This window comes from Pelobates fuscus, chromosome 11 (genome assembly GCF_036172605.1).
Source record: "Pelobates fuscus isolate aPelFus1 chromosome 11, aPelFus1.pri, whole genome shotgun sequence".
Lineage (NCBI taxonomy): Eukaryota > Metazoa > Chordata > Amphibia > Anura > Pelobatidae > Pelobates > Pelobates fuscus.
In genome coordinates, this window is record NC_086327.1 from 81,945,276 (window position 1) to 81,971,821 (window position 26,546).

The 26,546-nt window shown below is 40.2% G+C and overlaps 1 protein-coding gene across 2 annotated transcripts in view; it reads left to right on the forward strand.

Annotated features, from left to right (window-relative positions):
* The window catches only part of MCAM (melanoma cell adhesion molecule), a 117,209-nt gene that overhangs the window by 71,933 nt on the left and 18,730 nt on the right, over nt 1–26,546 (forward strand). Inside the window, exons 4-14 of one of the 2 annotated variants that reach the window (XM_063436715.1) lie at nt 1,275–1,339; nt 1,958–2,045; nt 5,186–5,365; nt 5,563–5,684; nt 8,365–8,515; nt 8,666–8,781; nt 9,172–9,313; nt 9,397–9,521; nt 12,629–12,764; nt 17,050–17,088; nt 23,195–23,230. In XM_063436715.1, coding sequence (XP_063292785.1) covers nt 1,275–1,339; nt 1,958–2,045; nt 5,186–5,365; nt 5,563–5,684; nt 8,365–8,515; nt 8,666–8,781; nt 9,172–9,313; nt 9,397–9,521; nt 12,629–12,764; nt 17,050–17,088; nt 23,195–23,230 — 1,200 coding nt within the window. The remainder of the gene's footprint in view (nt 1–1,274; nt 1,340–1,957; nt 2,046–5,185; nt 5,366–5,562; nt 5,685–8,364; nt 8,516–8,665; nt 8,782–9,171; nt 9,314–9,396; nt 9,522–12,628; nt 12,765–17,049; nt 17,089–23,194; nt 23,231–26,546) is intronic. The other variant, XM_063436716.1, reaches the window with a different exon arrangement.

Genomic DNA, 26,546 nt, shown 5'->3' on the forward strand with positions numbered 1-26,546 from the left:
AACAGATCCCACGATTAATACGCGATTCACCTGCTGGCTTCCTCAGTTACAGCTAATTGAGAAGCATCAGAAGGACAGGATTGTGTGTGCTGCACACTCCAGCATGAGAGTACTCCCCAACACAGACTGAAAGCATATGATAATCATTAATTAAAGTTATACAACAGATGAAATTAAATCAAAATATGTTAGTGTGACTAGATATTGTATATCAGTAAGCCTCAGACAATATTCAAATAGTGATCTCCAATTGCTTGGGCCCTTTAAGTAAACATAAGGCCCCTAGAGGTTTGGCTTGTAGGTGAGATTTTCCCAATATAGATATACAGTATATCTGTGCATATTACTGGGCAAATATTGCAGGAAGTGAAACTTGCCTGTTGAGCGCTGTGATTATAGTGCAGTGAATGAAAATTCAAAACGAGAGAGGCCTTTCCAAACAGTTTAAGGTGAAGATGATTTTTTTTTTAATTATTTTGTAGCAGTTTTTATCTATTTTTTTTTTTTTTTAGAAGTTTTCTTTCCATTTGGTGGTGGGTTTTTTGTTTTTAAAATTTTAAAATTTTTATCAAGTCATGTTCGTATATGACACGATTAGTTTTGATCAAAAAAAGAAGATTGAAGAAAAGATCATCAATAAAGACTTCACATAGTTCTTGCGCTGTTGTTGCTTCCTAAGCCAGTTTGGAACTTTGTAGAGGGTGACGCAACAGATGATAGGCGATTTTTACCCGCTTTGTGCGTTACCATTCAATGAGTATCCACGTGCCACCACTTTGTGGCTGAGCTCTTGTTGCGTTTACACAGTTTCACTGAACAATAATAGCACTTACAGTTAACCAGGGTAGAATTAGTTGGGACGACATTTTACAAACTGATGATACTCTTCGGTACTACCCATTGTACTCGCAATGTCTGTGGAGATTGACTTGCTATGTGCTTAATTTAATGCACCTGTTAACGATGTGTGTGGCTGAAACACCTCAAAAGTTTCATAGATATGTGTCTGACATGGCACCAAACCAATGTTTAATAGATTGTATACACTATCGTTCACTTGCTAAGGCCAATCACATAGTGAAACAGAGATGTTCAGTGGGTTAGCCATTTTTACGGGCATTTTATGGTTTCTGTGGTGACAACTTACAAAGCACATATTCCTGCTATAGTGCATATTTCAATATAATACATACACTTAAATGTATCTATGGCTAATGGTTTATGTGGTAAAAGTAGATATTTGTGAGTCTGATTATCACCATTTCTTTACATAGAGGCTCCTGAGTTTCCAGAAATCAAACTGCCTACAGCGGGATTACCCGTCAATGAAAAAGCTGAGGTAAAGCTCTTGTCCTCATCAAAATATCTACCTTCACTCTTCCTTCAAATGTGTTTACTCGTGTGGCCAAAGAGCAAGGAAATTGTCTGGTGATCACTAAATAACAAATGTTGAAATTTTGTGCCTCATTTTTTTTTAATGTTTCTATTCATTCGCTTATTTTAATTTATTTATTCAATATTTTTATTGTATTTTTAAACATTAATGATTTAGTTTGATAATTAAAATAAAAGTTCCTTTATGATTAACGTATCATTAAGTGTTCACAAATTTTAAATAAATAAATTTATATATTTGGTATGTTGAGGCAATATCAGATTACAGAAACTATATATTTTTTTTAAATAAACTTTTTTGAAAAAGTACATACCCAATCACTGCCCCTTTTAATATCGAACACTCCATGATAAACGTATTTTTTTAAGTCCTGGTGATTGTAGTATAAATAATTGAAGATTCCACCCATTATTATGTGAAAAGATTACAGGTACTTTCGGTTAAAATGTGAGTCCATATGAGTATGCCCCTACCCCAGCACATGTTAGACAACTAAGATGTTTGGTGTCTTATTATTGTTAATTCATGTCCAATGGATGCTGAAAATTCTCCTTGTTTCAGGTTGCAACTTGTGAAAGCAAGAATGGCTTCCCAGCTCCAAACATTGCCTGGTATAAGAATGGTTTTCCTCTTCAACATGATCATGACGGTATGTTAAAGTCAGTTATAGATTAAATGCTGCTGCTACAACAGCATTTGATTGGTGCAGCATTTTGCCGCACATGCACACTAGTCTCCCAATGTGTCCCTATGGGTAAGCTTTGGATTGGCTGAGGTCATTAGTCTTAATTATCTCAGCCATGGAGGCAGAACTGCATTGTGGAGTTCGGTGCAACGATGGCCGAAAGGCAAGTAAATCTTACCTTTCAAATCTTCACAATATATATATATATATCTCACTACAGTTGTAATCAAAGTTATTCAACCCCCATTAAGAGATTGGAGAAATCATTATAAGTTGCATTTGCAGCTGAATTTGGGGAAACCACTTGAAACATTCGTTGTGTTGAGCTATTTCAATTGCTTTTGTTTGATTTTTTCATTGCAATTTTGAAAATAAACCTAATTTTGAATGGGGGTTAAATAATTTTGATTACAACTGTATAGTGTTCCTTTAAGCCAAAGGGGTTGAACTGGAAGCATAGCTGAGTAAGATCATTTTTCCAGTTAGCTACCTTGGGTTTAAATTGGACACAAAGTGAATTCACTTTGAATTCCCTACAAGTCTCATTTTTGTAAATAACCCTGCTAAAATTAGAATTCTGGGGGCGGGGCCTGACCGCCGGTCGGATCAGACGTGTTTCGTCTGAGCTCCTGCTTCTGAGCTGGAATATCGGTGCTAACTGCGGGCCACAAGCAGACACCGACCTGAATTTGTGATCACAGCACTGGTCAGGCGATGGGGATTCAGGTGATACCCAACAAGACCCCCAGCGGCACCAAAGTAACCCGGTAGAGGCCGGAGGCCTACAAGCTTGAGCCTGGGTGAGACGGCCGCTCGCCCGGTTCTCCGACCGGCGCTCTGCAGCCCCCCCCCCCCTGGACCGGGGGGTCATCCCGGTCCCCACGGGCGACCACCACTGCATACCCCCAACACCTCCACTCCGGTCCCGGCTGGGCATTGCGGCCTGGATGGCGTGCCCCAAGATGGCCGACCAACACCCAACCAGCGCACAATATAACATGGACACCGAGCAGCACACAAGTGAGCTTGGGGATTACTTCACAAACCACTCACCCGACCGACCCGGGAACCGGTGCACGGCACAGCTTGTCTCCATCCCTCTAAGCCACAGCCGCAAATCAGGACGCCGTAAAGCTGCACACTCTGCTACATGCTGCCGGAGCTGAGCCCCAGTCCAGGGGAGCCTCTGCAGAGTCAAACACAGACAGCAAGGGACAAGTAAACGCACTGGGCATCGGCTGAAGGTACTACTTTGGTGGCTCATAAGCGGGCATGCCTCACTGGGGACAGTTAATAGTTCCTACTTTACCCTGTCAGCCCCCATCCTGATGGACAGAACGGGTCCTCCTTTGGGTTCATACTGATGGCGCACGGAGCGTCCATGACAGCGCTGGTGTCCCCTTCTCACCCTCTTAGCAGATCAGTCTCTTCATACACGCGACCCCGCTCACAAGCTGTCTTTTTTGCTTTTTCACTAACTCTATCACAAATGCTATATGCAAATATTATATGCAAACGGCCCATGCGATAATGATATGCAAATATTTTATGCAACCGATATATGCAAATGTTATATGCAAACGTCCTATGCAATCGATATATATGCAAATATGTGCAAACGTTCTATTCAATAGTTCTATGCAAATATGTGCAAACGTTCTATGCAAATATGTGCAAACGTTCTATGCAGATATGTGCAAACGTTCTATGCAGATATGTGCAAACGTTCTATGCAGATATGTGCAAACGTTCTATGCAAATATGTGCAAACGTTCTATGCAAATATGTGCAAACGTTCTATGCAATTGTTCTAACCAAAGGTTTTCTGCAACTGTGATAAGCTAATGTTCTGTGTAAGTGTAGGGTATTCATAAGTATGCCTGTCAGAACAACCACTATTTAGCTAGCTGGGATAAGCTAAATATGCAAATTACCATAAGCGAAGTCATAGCCTCTTAGTTTATTTACTTATATTTAATCTATAGTTGCATAATACTCGACAGGCCCCACAGGAAGCCTAACATACTGCAACCTTTCACCAATTGCTATACCAGACCCTAGGTGATTTCTTTCTACGTGTGTTAACCATGGTATTAACAAGCGCAGTACCAGCTCTACTATGTTGAATTACTTATATCGTGTCATGGTATTACTAGACAGTAAGGCGATAGCAATCAAACCATTTTTCTTAACCTTACCTACATAGTCTGCCAATATGACCGACAGTTAATCTATAATACTCGACTGAACGAGAAGTTATCGTTAACCAACACATAAAAATAAAAATTAGGCATTGTTTAGCAGGAAATGTAATTAACGCTGTACGAACCCTAACCTGTATACCACTATTGTATTTCCCTTCTCTTTGTTCTGTACCCCATTGCACATGCCTTAATAAAAGAAAGATTGACAAAAAAAAAAAAAAGAAATAGAATTCTGCCATTAGGGGCTTTTGCTATCATGTCCTTATTCTACTATTCTACCGACTTTCTAATATTAAAGCACCAAAACAATGTTATCTTAATGAAGCAGTTTTGTTGTAGAGATCTTGCCCTCTCACTGCTTAGAGGGACACTCCAGGCACCCAGACAACTTCTGTCCATTGGAGTGGTCTGGGTGCCAACTCCAACTACCCTTAACCCTGCAAGTGCACTTATTGCAGTTTTCATAAACTGCAATATTTACCTTGCAGGGTTAAGTAGACAGCCACTAGAGGACACTTCCGTGTTCATAGAACACAAAAAGTGTGTTATAACGACGCTGGACGTCCTCACGCACAATACATCACAAATAGAGATATGCACATACACAACTACACATAAAGCTTTGCAGTTGTCAATGTCCAATTAATTAATTCAATAAACTTACTGTATTTGGAGAAGGGGTGTGCAGTTAGACTGCAGGGGCATGATCTAAACACAAAGACACTTTAGTAAGTTAAAGTTGTATTGGTGTTTAGCGTATTCCTTTAATTATTGCCCACCTTATTCCTAACCCCATTAATATTCTAAAATTACATTATTTTCTGCTCATAAATTTTTTTTTTTGGCCCAATATCATAATGAATTATTCTCTTCATTGAATATTCTCTTCTCTCCCCACAGGTGTGGAAGTGTCATATCAGAATACTCAAGAGTCCAGCGGCCTTGTCACAGTAATGAGCATTCTCAATATGCAAGTTGTTCAGTCTGATAACGACGCTGTGCTTTACTGTGAGGTCTCGTACCATGTTCCAGGAGGTGACTTTATGATGGAGTCGAAAAAAGAAAACCTCACAGTGTATTGTAAGCACCAGCAATGTTTTTTTTGTGAATCACTGTAAAAAGTAATCCTGACCTTATTATACGTCTGAAACTGTAGATTACCAATGCTGCTTGTTCTGATCTTATATAGGCATTGCGTGTAATTGTGATTGTCTGTATTTGTCATGTCTTACATGTCTTGTCTTTATGTGGAGTTTCTGACATCAATTTCCCTTTAGACCCCAATACTAAAGTAACATTATATAAGGAGAAACCATCAGGATCAGTGAAGGAAGGAGATACTGTGGAACTGAGATGTGTAGGTGATGGAAACCCACAACCGGAAATAACCATCTCCAAGGTAAGTTCTTGGGGTTCTTTTACAGGCATATTGTTTTGTCCCACAAGTATCACAGTATCCTCTCAGTTGCTATGTTTACCACTTCATAATATTAATGACATATTATTCACATTTCCTCTCCTTAAAATGGAAAAATCACTTATGAGTTCTTTGAAGTGATTATGGTGGTTGGAGAATGCCGGCGATGTCCCTCAGCTCACTGTTTAACAAGTTACTTCCAACAATCTCAGCCTATCACTGCGACCTGCTGCTAATAAGGATTGGTATAGTTGTATGACCAAAGGGTTGGTGTGCTAAATTGAGAGTGGTCATGTGAAGCTCTCAGACCATCACTTGCTCCCAATGCGTTTTAGGTTAACATGGGCATTTTAGCCAGAGATAGAAGCTGTAAGGAGGTGTCATTGGTGGCCGAGGACCCTAGTTCACCATTGAACTGTAAGTAAATGTTTAAACAGTGAAGCGGACATTGTTTCCTGTGCACTCCTCTCCTACTATTATAACCACTTCACAGAGATTAAAGGGATTATATAGTGTAAGGCATTCATAGTTGTATTTCTTACACTATAGTTCCCTCTGCTCCCCACCCCCTTCTAACACTCACCTGATTCCAGCGGCAATGTCCCTGGGTTGGCACTCTTCCTCCACTGACGTCCTCCGATGGGGATGACTAACACGTATGACTAGCCCTCCCCATAGGAAAGATTGCTTCAATACTTTCCTATGGGGATTTAACAAACGCTGGATGTCCTCTTGAAGGGCGTGAAGACGTCCAGCATCAGTTAGGCGGCCAAAAGTCGCGTAACCACCAGGAAGTGCCTCTAGTAGCCACTGCAGACAGTCTTAGTTCTGAAATGTAAACATTGCAGTTTCTGAAAAACCGCAATGATTTACGTTGCATAACTAAGGGGGACAGGGACAGTGCACTCAGACCACTTAAATGAGCTGATATGGTCTGGGTGACTAAAGTGTGCCTTTAAGATAATATGATGCCTGGAGTGATGCTTTGTTTCTATCAAATATGTATGAAAGAGTTAGCTACCACCATTACAATATAATTATATCCAAGCACAACCACAAGCGGAACAGAAAAATCTCTCACTGACAGACGCAAAGAGCAGAGCTCATAACAGTGATTGACAAGGAGCCAACATGTAGGCACTCCTATATAGAACAAAATATATTTAAACATTGCGAACAGTAAATGTCATATTACAAATCCTGAGAGCTGACAGTTCACCTTTAAGAAATCTCTTACTATGTAGCTAATTTACCATCCCAAAGTTCATTTAACAAACCTTCCTAAATACTATATAATTCTATATCTGGGCTAATACTGTTTGTACATGTGTTCTGCAGAATCAAATGAGTTACTATCCTCAGACTGCTCAGTGTTTGCAAGTTAAATTAACAAAGCTAATTTTGCTATTCTATCTCACTGTTAAAATACACCTACCATTAAAATTATAGACTGATCATTTCATGGTCAGTGGGCAAACTTTCAAAATCAACAGGGGATCAAATACTTTTTCCCCTCACTGTATAATTTACACCCCTGCAAATTTTGCATTACACTTTAAATATGGGGATATTAATTTTTGTCTTGTCCCTTTTTGCCTCTGCTTTACACCGTGGCCTCTTTTGCAAGTAACCACGTGTATCTAATTGTCATTTTAAGGAACACTCCAAGCACCATAACCACTACAGCCCTGGCAACATCCCACAATAAGATGCCAAACTTATAACACGGTTTTACAACTTACCTGGTTCTGGCTCCCATACCACCTCTACCACATCCAGTCTTCTCCATCAGCAGAAGCTAAAGGTCTCTGTAGAGCCAGGACCGGATTTATATGACAGGTGCCTTTAGGCATTTTAAAGCATCCTCTGCTTCTGAAGGTGCTTTCGCAGAAATAAACTGAGAAATAAACAGAGAAAGCTAACTGGACTACAGAGGACTCTGGCTGAGGCTCCTGGTACTTATATCCCCTCCCCAGCCCACTAGTCCACTCCAAAAGACATATTATAAGTGCTGTAAATAAGCACCCCATAAGGAGAGGTGCCTAGTCAGCCAAATGGGAAATTCAACCCTGTGTAGAGTAAGACGCGTTTGCCCTGTGAGTTTGAACCTGCCTGGTCCTGCTTTGTTCTGTAGAACAATCTGCTGTCTTCTGCTTGAGAAAACTGGATGTGAGAGATGTATAGTGGAGACTCGGGTACGAGGTAAGTTGTCAAACCTTGGTTTGACATCTTACAATGGGACAGCACCAAGGCACCTCTGCCACCATAACCGCTATAACCACTACACTAAAAAGGTTAACTTCGGCCAACTTGAACGTCATTGATTGGCTGGTTTTGACAGTGCCGTTTTTTTGCCTTCATGTGGATCAGTTACAAAAACAGACACGTGATTAAACTTTATTGCTCTTGAGTAATTTTTCAACTTAGATTATTATGTACTGTCATCTTTACATAGTTTCTTTGTTTCACTAATAATGTGGTCCTTTAAGAAAAGTATTTATGGGGATATTAAAAAACAACTATCCTACACTTTTACTCATCTTCACCTCAACCATTTTTCATGTCTGTCATGTATCATGAGTTGTTTTCCTTTTCTTTTTGTTTATGTCTTTCTTCCATTTTCTTGTTTCGCATCCATTTTTTTCTTTCCCGTTTCATTTAGAAAGATACTGATGGGTCTTCATTGGTAGAACAGCCATCACTGATCCTGGAGAACGTTCAGCGTGGAGCCTCTGGTGGCTACGTATGTACTGGAATAGATTATAGTGATGGTTATCATGAAGCAAGTGCTGAGATAGAGCTCCATGTACATTGTGAGTCATCCCTTTTAACGTCCTAACATATGTTTAAACTACGAGTCATAATTTTCTATTTTATTCTTTTTTTATCTAAAATTTCTATAATTTACCCAACACAATTTTGATTTATTTTTTTCAATCCTTTTTGAATTTCCCTTTTACTAGTTTTGGATCCACCCATATTTTCTGAAAAGTCTCCCCTTCTGGTAAATCTAGGAGATAATTTGAGTGTCTCCTGTGAAGTCAATGGGTCAAGTAAGGCAGAGATCGTGTGGCAGAAAGTAAGTCCTCATTCATGAAGTAAAAACCTTGGAGATAGTTGATGGTTCTTCTCACTTTAAATATTCTCTCCTATACAATCTCATTCTCTAGGTTTCCCCTTGCTTTTTGGTTCTTGTGCATCTCTCTCAAAAAAAGCAATGATGATATTAGATGATCATATTAGTTTAATTATACTACTTTCCCAAGCTATATGAGACATCTTATGTTATACCTCTTACACCACAATCTGTACTTTCTTATGTTTATTTTAGCAAAACTCAAGGTGAGGTGTTTAAGAAATATTGTTCACCTCTAATTTGTTGTCTACTTTTTTCGCGGGGTATTCAAATATTATTTACTCTTATTTCCGGATCCTTGCGTCATTCCTTCTTTTATTTTGACTTCTACAGAATGGAAAGGACTATTTTCATGGGGATTTACTGAATCTGGATGAAGTGGATTATGACATCTCTGGAAATTACACCTGTTTCGTACACTTACCTGATGTACCAGAGCTGAATGTCACCAACAATTTGGAAATTGTAGTTGCAGGTATTTAAGTATAGGCTCTCTTGTTGACGGATCTAATTAGTATTCATAAATTGTTATAAGTTACTGGAAATATATTTTTACAGGAAAACCTGATGTGTCCGTGAGCTCTAAGGTCCTGAGTGTAAACGAGAACGAACTGGTGACTGTGACATGCAGAGCGATTGGTCATCCAGCAGCGGACATCACCTGGTCAATCAATGGCTCAGTGGTAACCACATAGAAAAATTAAGAATGATAAATATTGCACTTATCTATTCTTAGATGTTCACACCAATGAATTAATTCCCTAAATTCCTTTTTTACACTACTTTACCTTATGTATTTTACCCCCTGTTTTTACATTCTTAAAGGAACACTGTAGCATTAGGAATACAAACATTTATTCCTAACAGTATAGTTTTCTGCTCAATTCCCCCTTTTTACTTACCTTATATCCCGCAGGGCACCTATCTCCATGCAGCCGCCCAGGGCCGGACTGGGAACTAAAATCAGCCCTGGAAAAAAATTCTATACCAGCCCAATAATGCGTCGCGCCAGAATAGTGTGCTGATATAGAGGGTGAAAAAATAACTTGAAATTGAAAACTCTTACTCCAACGAAGGAACGCATATAGGGCTTCAAAATAAACCATAGAGCGCCTTTATTTTAAGTAGATGTACATTTGCATATAATCAATGTTTCAGTACAACTACTTTGGCCTATTAAGGACATTTTAGTAATGGTACTGAAATGCTGAATGTCTGCAGTTGCACAACTAAAAAGATGAAGTGATCTGGTTAATTTTGAAGTTCAATGGGTGCGCTCTTCACTTTGAATATGTTATTGTGCATGAGTATGCAACTAGCAACAAGACAGGGCCAATACGTGCTCATTACATTTATTTATATATATATATACAATGTCCAAAATATAATATATAATAATATATATATTAATGACATTTCTGTGTGTATTATGCATATATAAATGTATATTACTATATGTGTAAATATTATAGGCATAATTATATGTTACTAATACATACATCAATATACATGCATATATATATATATATATATATATATATATATATGTGTGTGTGTGTGTGTGTATTACTGTCGGGATCAGATACATTTACGACTATTATCTTTACCTCGTTTAATGTATCTTGTCTCCAATTGTCTCCTTTTTTTCCTCTTACAGCGACCCATCTTTTACTTCATCCCAGTCCCTGGGTGTTTCTTTTTACCGTTCTCCAGCCTCTGTATTTCTCTTTCCCCCAGCTCCTTTTGTGTTGTTCTTAGCCCCAGCCACTTTGTCTCTTTCTCCCCTTCCAAATCTCATATGTGTGTCTCTTTCTAACTCCAGACTCTGTGTGCCTCTTTCTCTTCTCCCAGCCACTCTCTGTCTCTTTTTCCCAAGCCCAGCGTTGCCTCCCACAAATCTTGTGTCACTTTGTTCCCCTTCCCTACTGTATGTCTCTTTGTCCCCCAAAAAACCTTCTGTGTGTCTCTCTTCCCCATCTCCTCCCTGTGTCTCTCTCTTACCCCTCTGTCTCTTTGTACCCCCATCCCCTGTGTCTCTCTATTAACCCATCTGTCTATGTGTCCCCCCTTCTCCTGTGTCTCTCTATTACCCCTCTCTTTGTCCCCCCTTCCCTGGTGTCTCTCTATTACCCCTCTCTTTGTCCCCCCCCCCATCCCCTGTCTCTATATTACCCAATCTGTCTATGTGTCCCCCCTTGCCCTATGTCTCTCTATTACCCCTCTGCCTCTTTGTCCCCCCCCTAACAGATGTCTTTCTATTACCCCTCAGTCTCTGTGTCCCCCCTTCCCCTGTGTTTCTATTACCCCTCTATTTGTCTCCCCCTTCCCCTCTATTTGTTTCCCCCTTCCCCTCTATTTGTCTCTCCCCTTCCCCTCTATTTGACCCTCCTCCCCTCTATTTGTCTCCCCCTTCCCCTCTATTTGCCCCCCTCCCCCTCTATTTGTCCCCCCTCCCCCTCTATTTGTCTCCCCCCTCCCCCTCTATTTGTCTTCCCCCTTCCCCTCTATTTACCCCCCTTTCCCCTCTATTAGCCCCCCTTTCCCCTCTATTAGCCCCCCTTTCCCCTCTATTTGCCTCCCCCCTTTCCCCTCTATTTGCCTCCCCCCTTTCCCCTCTATTTGCCTCCCTCCTTCCCCTCTATTTGCCCCCCTCCTTCCCCTCTATTTGCCCCCCTCCTTCCCCTCTATTTGCCCCCCTCCTTCCCCTCTATTTGCCCCCCTTTCCCTCTATTTGCCCCCCTCCTTCCCCTCTATTTGCCCCCCTCCTTCCCCTCTATTTGCCCCCCCCTCCTTCCCCTCTATTTGTCTCCCTCCCTTCCCCTTCTGTGTGCCTGCCGACCTTTTTACAGGAGGACTGAGGGAGGGGGCGGAGCTAACTACCAAGCTCCCTCGCGGTTCCCATAATTCCCAGCTCAGCCACATCATAGAGTAGTGATTACTCTATGATGTGGCTGAGCTGGGAATTATGGGAACCGCGAGGGAGCTTGGTAGTTTGCTCCGCCCCCTCCCTCAGTCCTCCTGTGCTGACAGCTATGCTGCTGTCAGTATCAGTGAGTGTGCCGCCGGACTGGTTAGCCGGCAGCCCGGCACACTCACTGATACTGACAGCTGTCAGCACAGGAGATGGTGCCGCCGGCCGCAAGGTGAGTAATCACCTCTGAGTGTGCCGCCGGACCGGCCATCCGGCGGCACCGACATGCGGCCGCGATTTTATTAAAATATAGGGAGCAGGGCTCCCTCTCCATCTCCAGCCCCCCAGGTGCCGCGGCCCACCGGGAAATTTCCCGGTATCCCGGTGGGCCAGTCCGGCCCTGCAGCCGCCCCATTTCCTTGACCTCAGATGATCAGCCTTAATGATCTCAGTCCATCCAATGCTTCCCAAAAATCACTGTGCTAAGCCAATTAGAATCTCGTCATAGAGGTTCATTTTATTTAATTTATGGGTGGCATTCATGCAGAGACATTGAACGTAGGTCCTACAAAGATTGCTGGTCCAGTCCAGGAAGTCCCTCTATTGGCTGCCTGAGTGACTGTCACTATAGGTAGCAGTGCCTGTTCTCATAAAATGCAGAGTGTACACTGATAATACTGCTAGGGGAGGCTATAAGCCCCAGAACCACTACATTAAGCTGCAGTGGTTTTGGTGACTATGGTTTGTGTTTAATATGCCTTTAATCTTGAGTATCCTGTCCTCCCTCTCTTAAATGTATCTTCTCTGTTTGCATCTTTTCAGTCATAGTGTTATTGTATGGTGTCCTTGTACTGTCCTCATGCCACTGTAATGTTGCAGGATGGAAATATTGATGAACTTGAAGTAACCAGTGAATTGACGTTCAGAGTAACTCAAGACCTTATCAACACAAGCATTAGTTGTGTGGCTACTAACTTGTATGGCAGCAGTGAAGAAGAGATCCAACTGGAGCAAAGTATGTTACACATTAAACAGTTTTTAAACCTATATTATGTTTATTTTGTAAATATATATTTTTATATATGTCTTCAACTGAGTCACAACCCCACTTGTTGCTGTGTGCCATAAACATTACAGACAGAAGGATTATTCAGTAAAATGGAAATTGTAAATTCTAACCTAAAATAGCCAAATAGGAAAAATATTCCAATGCCATTATTCCCACAGCTTGACTGTTTTGGCTTAAAAATTTTTGCTATTCATTTTCCGATTCTCCACATTCCTCATTTATTTAAATTAACAAATAATTATGTATTAATTATAAAATATTTTACCAGGAAGGATACATTGAGATTTCTCTTGTTTTCTAATAGGTCCACTAACACTGCATCGTTACAGCAGGGTACAATCTAATATTAGATAGCTCTAGTAAATGTAAGGGTTATTATATCAGATTACCTTAACACTCACCCACTGGACATACCATATTTCACGATTATTTCTTTTTGTTCCTTTTGTTTTTGAGGTCTACTGTATATACTACTTTGAATACAATTTGTGTACATTTATAATTTTTATACTTTACTATTTGGGGCGCGGTTTCCTTCCACCCTTTTCTATGCAATATAATATTCAAAATACAAAATAATATTAAAATAATATTAATACATAACACATATGTGCATTCTGTTATGAGATATGTTAAGAGGGACCTCTTAAAATATTTTAGACTTGAGGAAAATGTGAAAGTGTCTGTGAGGTTATTCCATAATTGCTCTATAGGAAAATGAGGATCGAGCAGCTTTCTTTTTCTCTTGATAAAGTGCTGGTACAGGATCGGAGGTTATAGGAGGTAGAAACAGTCAGGAGAACATCCTGCTCAACTGGGATGGGAGCTTCCTAGAAAAGCTTTTAAACACAAGGCTGGAAAGATGAAGGGTGCGTCTGGATTCCCTCAATAGCCAGAATAACCCCGAAAGTTGAAAATGGCAGTCCTTATATAGTATGGAGATTCGCAGGCATAACGTGACAAAGCACTGTCCAGCCTTGCATGAGAGTGATAGGCAAAGAAAGCTGGGCTAGCTTGTCCCCAACACTGTCCGCTTATCATTGCTGTGCTGAATGGAAAGTATCACTTTTGTTTTATTATTCTTTATTTTTGTAGTGCTCAGTTAAGTTAACAAGCTTGTAACAACATTTAGTAAGAAAAGCAGAATACAATGAGATTATTAGCAGGATTATCAACAAAGTCAGAAATACAGCACTTTTTTTGTTTATAGTATGAGAGACATTGGGTCAACTGTACATTGCATAGGAGTGCTGGTGAGTGAAATCATAGTAAAGTATTTACATATCCTAGGCACTGGTCTTGTTGTCAACTATGTTGACGATCTTAGGTAGGATAAGTGGCCTGAATATGATAGGCAAACTAGAAATCATCACGGGATTTACATGTGTACGTGTACCCCCTAGTGTTAGCCGCAAGCTTATCTGTCACACGGGAAAGGACAATCGGCTGAGCTGCCCTATAATAGTTTTGCTAATGAGCCATGACGAGGCATGGAGGTTTGTGCTTAGTGGCAGGTGGGTGATACTGAAGATTGGAGTCTAGGGTGGAAGGTATCACTTTTGATAACAAGGAAGCATACACTGAGCAACCACAACATTCAAATCATCTGACTAAAATTGTGTAGGTACCTTTTGTCCTGCAAAAACAGCTGTGATACATCGGGTCATGGACTCCACAAGACCTCTAAACGTGTCCTGTGATATCTGGCACCAAGACATTAGCAGCAAATACAAGAGGTAGAGAGAGCCCTGAACGTAAACTGATAGCTAGCCATTGGAGCTCTTTTATACAAAGTGCATTGATAGATGGCCCGTGAGCTTACAATCTAAAGGATACAATGGGGATTTGAGACAAGAGGTAGCAGGGGAAATTTGGAGGTGATGGCTAAAAGAGTTAACAGAGAGAAGCAGCTATTGGTAAAATATAAAAGGAATGAAGAGGTAATTGAGTGAGAATCTCAAACAGCTGGAGGAGCAGGCTATATAATTAGGGGGAACCTGGGTGGGGGGAGGAGGGGAGGGTTGGTGGGAAGTGGTGAGAAGAAATGCAGAGCTTTACTGAGTTTGAAGTGAGGCCTGAAGAACAGAGATAGAGATAGAACAGTTATATGAAGGTATTTACAGCCACGGCGAGCATTGGGGGAGAGGAGGGGAGGGGTAGAGTAGCAATGTGTTGAAAAGTTTAGCAACCAAATTCTATCACCCAAAAAAATGTGTGCATGAAATATTGGTCAGAAACATTAAATGACAATAATCCAAACTGCATGCACAGAAAATTACAGTGGCAAACTACAGGTATAAATGGTAACAATTCTATAGCAACATGATAATATGGTAGCAATGTAAGAATAAATGAGGTGGAGTATCTTCCAAGATTCAGTCCGTACCTGAGAGTGGCAGGATTTTCTGCAGGATGTTAAATGAGTTTGAGTGTGATGTGAGGCCTGAGAGTGGTAGGACCTTGGACTTTTTGTTGTGTTCCTCAAACCACAAATGTTGTGGCTGATCGGTGTCGTTTTTGCATTATCAGAGCGGCCAAACAAGATGTAGGCTATTGATTCCTGTTCTTTGTCAAGCTACTTAAAAATAGTTTGGCAAAAAAAGATAGAATTATTGAAAAATGAAACAATTTATTTCATGCAGACTGTGTCCGTCACAGCCAGGGGAGGTGTGGCTAAGGCTACATAAACACAAACAACAGTGATTCAACTCCTAAATGGCAGAGAATTGAGCAGTGAGACTGCCGGGGCATGATCTATATATCAAAACTGCTTCATTAAGCTAAAGTTGTTATTATGCCTTTAAGGACAAAGTAGCCGAACCAGAAGCACAGCTGACTAGAAGAATTTTACCAGTGCAGCTATTTCAGCCTAAATGTAAAATTCACTTTGAATTCCTAACAATCCTCACTTTAGTAAATAACCCTGTTAGTCTATTGAGGTTAATATGTACCAGCTCTTCACATTGTCTGGTGTCTGCTCTGAGTAATTTCGCTCCATTCTTGCCTAATTTGCTCCAGGTGGTTAAGGTTGGTTGGGTAGTGCTTGTCAACTGCATTCTTTACCCAATTTCACTGATTCTCAATAGGACTGAGATCAGGACGTTGCCACTGTAAGATATTCACATATTTGTTATTGAGTTATTGCAAAGTTGCTTTTCCGTTGTGCTTGGGATAATGGTCTTGCTGAAAGGTGAAATTTCTCCCAAGCTTCAGCTTTTTAGCAGAATGAAAATGGTCCTCTTGCAGTATTGCTCCATCAATTCTTTAATTCTTACAAGACTCCCAGCCTCTACTGATGTAAAGCATTCTGATATCACAGCATGATGATGCCACCACCACACGTCACTGTGTGGAGAGCGCATCTTGACCATGGGCAGTGTTTTGTTTGAATTGTTGCCAAATTCAATTTTTCATCTTCTCGTTGTGACTATTCGATCTCTAATTGCTGTAGAATGATGTTTAGTTTTAATTGACTCAACTTTCATTAAAATCTGCAGCCTAACCAATAATCATTATCCAGAAAGCGACTTTATTCCAAAGTAAATCGCTTGTCACTTTCATTGGTCACATGTAGATGTCAATTGACGATAATAGTATTACCGTAAGGGTATTTCTTCCCTCTGTGTAGACGTGAAGCTTTCGGCATAGAGAGGTTGAATTTATTTACAAACTACTTTTTTTTTTTTCTTCAAATATTTTTTAACATGAAACCAATTTCTACTTAAAATAATCCATATTCAAAAAAAGAATGGATCAGAGGAGTGCTACATCGACCGCCAGCACTGTCATACCAGTAATAAATACCAAACAAAAAGAATGGTCCAACACTGTTTTTTTTAGTGCATATCAGGAAGCATACAAACAACATTTCGGCTGACACAAGAGCCTTTTTTAAGCTTTTTGAAAAAAGTTCCTGTGCGAGTTGGACCATCGCTGTTTGTATGCTCCCTGCTATGTACTAAGTAAAATAACACAACAAATATTTTTGTAGGATGCTGGACTGTTCATCTTAAAATAAAGATTTTTACATTTTTAATGTTTTCAGTTCACACAAGTATCACACAGAGCAGAAAATCAATATATAGACTGTTGTTTTCAGTGAATATTCAGAAAAGAGAGGGAGAGGGAGGGCGTGTGTATGTATAGAGATATAAATGGATAGAAAATTAAATAAATTGAGTTTGTTTGGAGTAAATGACTATTCAGTTTTTTTTGTTTTTTTCATACCCAGGTGCTGAAATGACTGTATCCACAGTAATACCTGTCACAGGTATGTACATGGTAATAATGGTATGAATTCTTAGCATATGTTGGCAACAACTGTCTTTGTCATGTTTCACATCATGGTTATTTCCAAGTATTCTTCTTGTTTGACTCTCTGAAAACCCTGGACCGAGTACGTAGACTTTTCTTGGGCCTCTCATTCATAGTTTTATAGTTGTAATTCCTGCTTAAATAGAACTCATCACTTTTAAGGTACGGCCAGGGGCATTGTATGACTAACCCTTTCTACCGATTCTCTCAATTATATAATAACAAAAATATATAATTATGATTTAACATAGAAAAAGTCAGAGTTTTGATTAGCAGACAAATATAGAGGGAAATGAGCCATGAAATGCATGCTTGGGCTGAAGCCTCTAGTCTTTTTGCCAACACCAGCAACGCCTCTGGTGACACCCCAAGATGAAGATAATCTTTTTGATAATCTTTATCTATTAAAGAATCTCCACAGAGAATAAAGAAATAGTCATGAGAAAATAAACCCCCAAGACACAGAACATACTTGAGGTAAAAGCGTGGAAGAACCACCAATTCAAAGAACATACCCTCAAAAGACGGGACAAAGGGTATGCCTCAGTGTTTGGCCGATAAACTAATAATAACCATAACAAGTTTAGGAGACCCCCACCCCTTACACAACAACATTGGGGAGACCTCCTTAGGTAAAAAGTAGGCATATTTCGGGAAGGACAAATAAGAAAAACAGAAATTAGGAAACAAGGAAAAGAAAGTGTGGTGATTGGAGGAAGGAGGAGAAGGAAGGGATCCAGGGAAGACCAGTCATACACCCCCAGTAGGCAATAATGAGTGAAGCAAAATAAAAAAAATTTACCCTGTAGAATGTAGCTTGATACAAACCCTATGCCAGCCTGAAACAAGAAATAATAAGTGCATGACATACCTGAGCCAAATCCTTGGGTAGATTTAGATAATATTTTTCAATCTGGGACAGCGATTTTGCCATACTAATGTAAAATGAAAAGAAAGGTCAAGGTATTTTAACCAGAAAAGTTTGAAATAAATATAAAACCTTGGGCTGTACTTTAATTTTGATTGTGTTGACTCTTCCAAACCAGGAGATGTACAATGATCTCCAGTTCTGTAGATCAGGCAATCTTCCCAGAAGATTAGGAAAATTTGCTGTTTAGCCTGTGAAACATTATTTGGCATCCAAATGCCAAATATATTTTATTGTCCGCAAGCACCACCAAAAAAAAGTCCATGTACACAAAATAGTCTCGCACCCTCCCCCTTGGGGAACAACTATTAAGAATATCTGACTTATCCACGTTCAATTTAAGACTGAATAGGGAGCCAAATTAACAAAATTCATGCAGAATGTTAGGAAGGGACTGCATTTGTTGCTCTACAATGAAACAACAACAATAAGTTGTCCTCATATGCGGCCATTGTGCTCATTCAGGCCACATTCAAGCCCTTGGATACCACCATTTTGCCAAATTAATTCAACAAAATGACTCCAGCAAAAGAATGAACAGATAGGAATCTGAACAGGTTCTTTTGACTATCCATACCTACATCGGCTAAACACCAATAATTTAGAAACTGTCATTTAGAGTCGTGTATAAGGGACCAATTTGACCATCTGAGTGCCAAAACCTAAGTGCTGTTAATGTATCCCTGGTCCACTAGGTCAAACTCCTTTGCAGCGTTGGTAGCGTGGAGGAGGAATGATCTACCCTGTTTACAGGCTGAGTGCACAATATCAAAAGCTCTAGTTGTGTTGTCCTTTGCCTTTCTGCTAGGGAAAAAGCCAACTTGGTCCGAAAGGTCTAGGGAGAGGACCAGCTGATGCAATCTCAGGGCGATCGGTTTCGAAAAGTTTTTAGTTTTTTCCCAAATTTAAAAGGTAAATGGGATGATAACAAGATCATTGCTTCGTGTCCTTACAGTCCTTGGGAACTATAGTGATAAGAGCAGTCAGAGAACCTCCTTGGTGAGGCACACCCTCAATGATGGAGCTAAAACCCTGTAGCATGTGCTGCAAGAGAATCTAACCAAAACTTTTGTAATAGCACAACAGGAAACCATCAGGATGCCTTATTAACCTGTATAAACTTGATTGCGTCTTGCAATTCTTCCATGGTAAGCAGAAAGTCTAGGAACTCCTGGAATAACGTCTAGTGACATTATCATAGATAGAAAGTGAACTATCTCAGGTTTGAGCTGCTGGTGCTAGGACTGAGGTAGCTTTGTATATTAAATTAAAGCAATGAGTAATAGGAATGAAATTCCTTTGCAATGTAATCTGGGTTATTGGATTGTTAATTTTGTGAATATGACCTTGTGTTCGCTTCTTCTGGGGCATTCTGGCTAGTAATCTGCCACATTTATTACAGTGCTTGTAGAAAAAGCAAATAGATTTGTGGAGAGCAGGTACTTTTGAGAGAGAAGATTATGTAGATTCCCATGTATGAATAAGAGTTTCCTGTAGGTTGCATCAGCAAGAGTAGACATGTGAGATTGTTCAACTTTTTTTCACCGCCAATGTTGCCATCAATTTCGAGAATTTTCTTAAAAGGTATTTCTGAATAAATCGACCTCTGACATTACATTTGTGTTCCTCCCAAGGTGTGAGCCGGGAGATATTTCCCTAATCAGTGTACTGGAAGTACTGATTAAGGGAACCACCAATCACTGACGCAGGCTTTGCAGTCTCAGACAGTCATTGTCCTTATAGTCTTTTCTGTAGGTGTACACAAAAGAAAAAAGGAAAAGGGTGGCGCTAATTAACAGAAATATTATTGATGTAGCATGCAGCAAAAACACCTAAGTGTACAGTCACTTTGTTACACTTACATATACAAATAGCAAAAATGGAAGGAAAGGTGATTGCGCAATTTTTGTATAACGCCCGAATTTTGTAGATAATCTCTAGGCTCTGTAAATACAGAAAACCAACATAGGGTAATACGTTTTGACACTAAGTAATGAAAGTGAGAGACTTAGAAAAACTCCCAATCTTTAGAGCATTTCTGAGTTTGCTCTAAACTATGAAGGCAGGATACATCAATCAGATGTGCAGATATCTGTCCTCGGTCCCCTCAGGAGGTGTTTGCAGTCCTCTGTAGAGTAAATCAGGAACCAGGTAGCCAGATAAAATATAGTAACATACTTTTATTCAAAATAAAAAGATAATAAAATACTGAATAGCACAACGCGTTTCGACCCAATGCAATAGGTCTTCCTCAGGTGCATGTGTAGTTACACCTGCATCAGTGGGCATTTATATATGGCAAACAATTCAACAAACAATTACAGGTGTGTAACAATAATCCCTCCTTCTTTTCCTTATATGGAGTGTTTGCGGCTTGTTTCCGCCTCCTCCAATATGTCTGTTGTCATCCTTCATTACTGTGGATTAATCATGCCCTCCTCAACATGGCGGTGCGTACTGGCTAATTCCGATACGTCATTTACGTTTTTTTGTCATTGCCAAAAATTTTCATTTCCGGTTTCGTCATTACGGCGCCATTTACGGCGGGCGAACAGGGGCGTGTTCTTTCTTGTTGGTGATTCATCAGGGAAGGAGGGACAAGTCTGAGCAACTCCATAATAGTATTAAGTCCATGTAGGAGCTATATTGGAAAAGGGAAAACATAAGGGCAGTAAGAAATAGTACAGTAAAAAATAAAAAAAATATAATTTTAATCTGGACTAAAAAGATTCATGTATTAAAATACCATATTCATCAATAAAAGATATATATATATATATTAAAAAAAAATAACAGATGTATTCATTTGATTATACATATAAAAAACATGATATTAGGTTAAAACACAATATATAATTTTTAATCTAATAGAAGACATATTATAAAATTCCCCTATCTCAAAATCAATGTTCATCCCTTTGGGACATAATGTTTGCAACTCAAAATTCCAACTAGATTCTTTTTTACTCAGATTAAATGCTGTATTCCCCCCTCTCCAATGGGTTTGGGCTTGTTGAATTGCTGTAAATTCTAATTCTCTAGGGTTAGAATTGTGTTTAACTAAAAAGGTATTAGACACACTGTGATTTATAAAACCATTCTTTATATTTCTAACATGTTCATATATCCCAGTTTTCAGGGGTCTAGACGTTTTCCCTATGTGCTGCAATCCACATGTACATTGTAGCAAATATATAACATTACTAGAGTCGCATGTAATAAAAGTAGTGATGTTAAACCTTTTTTTTTTTTTTTTTTTTTTTAGTTATGTTAGATACAAAATCATCTTTCTTTTTAGTGCTTACATTAGTATTTTTGCAGGCATAGCAATTACCACAATGATGGAATCCCTTCACTGTTTTCGTCCAATTGGTTAGAAAATTGCTGCTCTCTTTTTGTTTTTCTACATAGTTGGACGTTAGAATCTGTTTAAACATTTTTGCCCCTCTAAAAATGAACTTAGGGTTATCACCAATAAAAATAAACAAAAATTTGAATATTTTAAAGCAAGTTCATGATATCCATCATTTTATTGGTGATAACCCTAAGTTCATTTTTAGAGGGGCAAAAATTTTTAAACAGATTCTAACGTCCAACTATGTAGAAAAACAAAAAGAGAGCAGCAATTTTCTAACTAATTGGACGAAAACAGTGAAGGGATTCCATCATTGTGGTAATTGCTACGCCTGCAAAAATACTAATGTAAGCACTAAAAAGAAAGATAATTTTGTATCTAACATAACTAAAAAAAGGTTTAACATCACTACTTTTATTACATGCGACTCTAGTAATGTTATATATTTGCTACAACGTACATGTGGATTGCAGCACATAGGGAAAACGTCTAGACCCCTGAAAACTGGGATATATGAACATGTTAGAAATATAAAGAATGTTTTTTATAAATCACAGTGTGTCACTACCCCATCCCATAAGCAGTAGGATGGGGCTTGAAAAAATACTCTGAGATATCCTGTCCTGCCCCGCCCTCATATTGGGTGGGGGCACATTAAATAGTCCGGAGAGTAGACATGCCATCATTTACCCAATACACAAAATCCAGCGCACTCACTCATCCACTAAACAGCAGCTTCAAAGCTCACATATTTAATAGTTTGCCATCATTTACCCTCCTTGCATCTTGAGCAGCAGTTGGAGGCTAAGTAATAATAGGAGATGGATAAACCAATTGCCCAGCCATGGAGGGTTGGACAACTGACATGTTCACCACACTAGGAAAGCCCCCACCTACTGCTAATGCAAAGGCTTGTCCACCCTGTCACCCCACCCCTCCACCAGTCTAGTCAATGTGCTTCCATCTGATGCCAAATATAGGGACATGGGGGGACCAGTAGCATTCTCCGACACTCCAAGATGGAATGAGGCCTGTAGTGACTTGGGCCTCAATTTAATAAGCTTTCCAAATAATTGAAAAACTTTGCAAATAATTTAGCTACAGAAGACACTATTAAAATTTATAGAAACGTCAGTAGATTACTAATTTGGAACGTTTTTCTAATAGTATTGAATCATTTGGAAAGCTTATTAAATCATTGCCTTAGTTAACCATAGCCCAACTACTCCCCCTTATTAAGGGATTAAAGTAGGTTTGGGGAGAGGTTCGCCATATTCCAATTTTAATAATACCCCATACCATACCAAGTGGGGATTACCATACCAAGTGGGGATTAAAGACAGATGTGACCCCCATAGGCTTTTATCTTTTTGTTGTTTTTTTCCCACATTTTTTGGTGTCAGTTGGTTAGAGAGAGCTGGCTAGCCTGTACCTACTTAACCTTTGTACAGTCAACGATTTTTAAGATATATGCCCACAGACTTTTATTGGTGCCAGTGAGCAAACTGATTTTAACAATCTGATCCTGAATTTAAACCAGTCTGAATGCCCACTGGACTGAGCTGTTTTATTTTTAGTAATACCAATCGGGGTCTTTTGGACTAGAGGTGTCTTGGTTGAATATACATAAGATCATTTGTATAATTTTTTTTTTTCTTGTCTTGTTTTTTACATTTATTTATTCTTTGTTTATATTATGTTTTCATGTTTTCAATGTTGGATATTGTTTGACACTAGTACTAATCATTTTAATTTTTTTATTTTTTTTAAAACACACAGACCTTGTTACCACAGCAGTACCAGATAGCGGCTCAGGTGTGTTCCCTTATTGACTACATGGCACCTTATTTTGAAAAAGTGTCAAATAAGTTATGTATGAAATGGAAAGAGGAAAACAGATATGAGCAGCCTATTTCCACGTTTTCTGCATTTCTTTTTCTGTTGTTCTTTTAAACATACACTGATCAGCCACAACATTAAAACCACCTGTCTAATATCATGTAGGTCCTAATAGTGTTGCCAAAACAGTTTTGATAGAGCAAGGCATGGACTCCACAAAACCTCTAAAGGTGTGCCGTAGTATCTGGCACAAAGACATTAGCAGCAGATCCTTTAAGTCCTGCAAGTTTCAGGGTGGATCAGATTAGTTGCTCCAGCACATCACAGAGATGCTCAATCGAATTTAGGCAACACCTTGAACTGTAGCAAAGTGCTAGTCCTGACAAGGACCATACCTCCGCTGGATCCGTGAAGACAGGAACTTTGGAACCACACAAAGTTCTGGGAGTACAACTGATTTATTCAGCACAAACTCAGCCTTTTATGCACAGAACCCCAGCATGGGCTCTCACTCAAAATATACACAAACCCCTCCCAGGTCTCCCTGTGTCTGTGAGATAATTAAGTAAACTGAGTAACTCCATTATCATTCAGATACAGGGAAATACATGAAACATACATAAAACACCCCAAAAACATAGTCATATTTTACAGAAACCCCACAAGTCTAATATCCGAATAGCCCAGATCTGAGCGTCCGAGCTGTTCAAATATCGCTCAGATCTGTTCGGTAGAACGGAATCGCCATTCGGGTAAAGTTCTGACTTGCCGACCACGAGGTGATAGCCCAAAACAGTTCCAGGGAATTGAGGCAGGGCCGTCTTTAAAGGGGGACAAACGGGGGGCCCAACATTGCTGCCCCGTTTGCCCCCTGCCGGCATCCAAACCCTGTGGGCTGCGGCACCTGATGTAATAAGGGGTTCCCAGCCCTTTAACAATGCTCCGGACCGGGACCTTTCCATGTTGCCTGCTGGGAGGAAGTGAGGTGAGATCACTTCCTCCCAAGTAACAGAGTGCCGCTGGGGAGGTGGAGGAGGCATACAGAAGATGAGGAGAGGGACTAAGGTAGTCAGATTGCCATCAGCTTTGGCCATCCAGCTCCGACTGGTCCTCAGGGAAGCCATACTTCTGTACCCAAAAGGTAAGGAGACAGGAGGGTGGCTAAAATAGGATGTAATTTGATATGTGTGTGTGTACCTGGGTCTGAGTCAGTGCATGTGGCTATATGTGTGTGTGTCTGGCTCTGTGTGTGTGTGTACCTGACTGTGTGTGTGTGTGTGTGTGTGTATGGCTGTGAGTATGTCAGTGTGTGTATCTGGCTATGTGTGTGTGTGTAACTGGCTGTGTATGTATCTGGCTGTGGTGTGTATGTGTCAGTGTGTATCTGGCTTTGTGTGTGTATCTGGCTGTGTATCTAGCTATGTTTGTATCTGGCTGTGTTTCTGTCAGTGTGTATATCTGGCTGTGTGTGTTTATCTGGCTATATGTGTATCCCTGTGTGTATCTATGTGAATGGGGGGCAGGATTCAGGAGTAAATGCTTGCCCAGGATCCAATCGATATTAAAGACGGCCCTGAATTGAGGGAAACAGACGGTCTACTTCAGGGGTTCCTGTGCAAACATTGACGAACACTCCCCCTGGCTTTTAGGGAGCGAATGCTCCCCCCAGTCAGTAGTTTTTATCTCCCGAACGTCGTTCATCTAGCTGGTCAGGAAGTGGGATGGCCAGCGGTACAATCTTTGCCCAGGTTTGTGGACTTGTGTGGCCGAAAATAGTTCCAGGTGTTCGACGACCATGTACCGCTTACCTGTGTTCGGGATACAAATTGACTGCCATTCACTGGAGCATGTGCATTCGGTTATATGAAGGACGGCCACCCAGGAAAAGCAGTCAAGTTAATTACTTAATTGCGGTTAACAGCCAGGGGTGGTTGGTGTTCAGGGAGGTATAAAAAGGGGGACCACACACCATCCATTTGGGAGATGAACAAGGGGGTTCGGACAACCAAACAAAAGGGGAAGGAGTCTGCTACATGAACTCTTAGTCTTGATGTTCCTCAAACCATTCCTTAACATTTATTGCAGTGTGGTAAGGTACATTCCTGCCATCAAGGAACATCAGTGCTATGAAGTGATGTACGTGGTCTGCAACAATCTCTAGGTAGGTGGTACGTGTCAAAGTAACATTCACATGAATGTCACAACCCAAGGTTTCCAAGCAGAACATTGCCCAGAGCATGACACTGCCTCCATCAGCCTGCCTTCTTCCCATAGTGCATCCTCTTGCCATCTCTTGCACACGGTCATCCACCAGATCTAAAAGAAAATGTGATTCATCAGACCAGGCAACCTTCTTCCATTGCTCCAAGGTCCAGTTCTGATGCTCACTTCCCCATTGAAGGCACTTTTGACAGTGGACAGAAGTGACAGAGTCATCATTGCATGTGAGGCTACGCAGCCTCACATGCAACAAACTGTGATGCACTGTGTGTCCTGACACTTTTCATGGTCAGCATTACGTTTTTCAGCAATTTGAGTTACAGTAGTTTTTCCGTGTGATCAGACCAGACATTCTAGTCTTCCCTCCCCACAGGCATCAGTGAGCCTTGAACGCCCATGACCCTGATACCGGTTCACCGGTTGTCCTTCCTTGCACCACTTTTAGTAGATACTAACCACTACATACCAGGAACACCCCACAATACTTGAAGTTTTGGAGATGTGCTGACCCTGTCCTTCAGCCATCACTATTTGGCCCTTGTCACTCATATTTTTTCGTTTGTCCATTTTTCCTGCTTCCAACACATGTGATTCAAGAACAGACTGTTCACTTGCTGCCTAATATATCCCCCCCCTGGACAGGTGCCATTGTAGCAACATAATCAATATTACTCACTTCACCTGTCACTGGTTTTAATGTTGTGGTTGATCAATGTATACATAAAGATAGATAGATAGATAGATAGATAGATAGATAGATAGATGCATGTTCTGAATACCTCATAGACCACTATAACAGTAAACCTAGAAAGTCGAATGGTTTGAAGAACAAGTCCTAAACATATTTATAAAGATGATAGGCTTTTATGTTTTCGTGTTTTTTCCCACATTTTAAGTGGCAGCTAGCTAGCAAGAGCTGGCCAAAGTATACCCACTTATACCTTGTACAGTCAACTATTTGCCCAAATACTTCTAGTGCTGCCAGGCGGCAAACTGGCTTTAACAATCTGATCCTGAATTTTCAAAATCTAAATTCCAACCAGTCTAAATGCCCCTGGATGCTGGATTGATT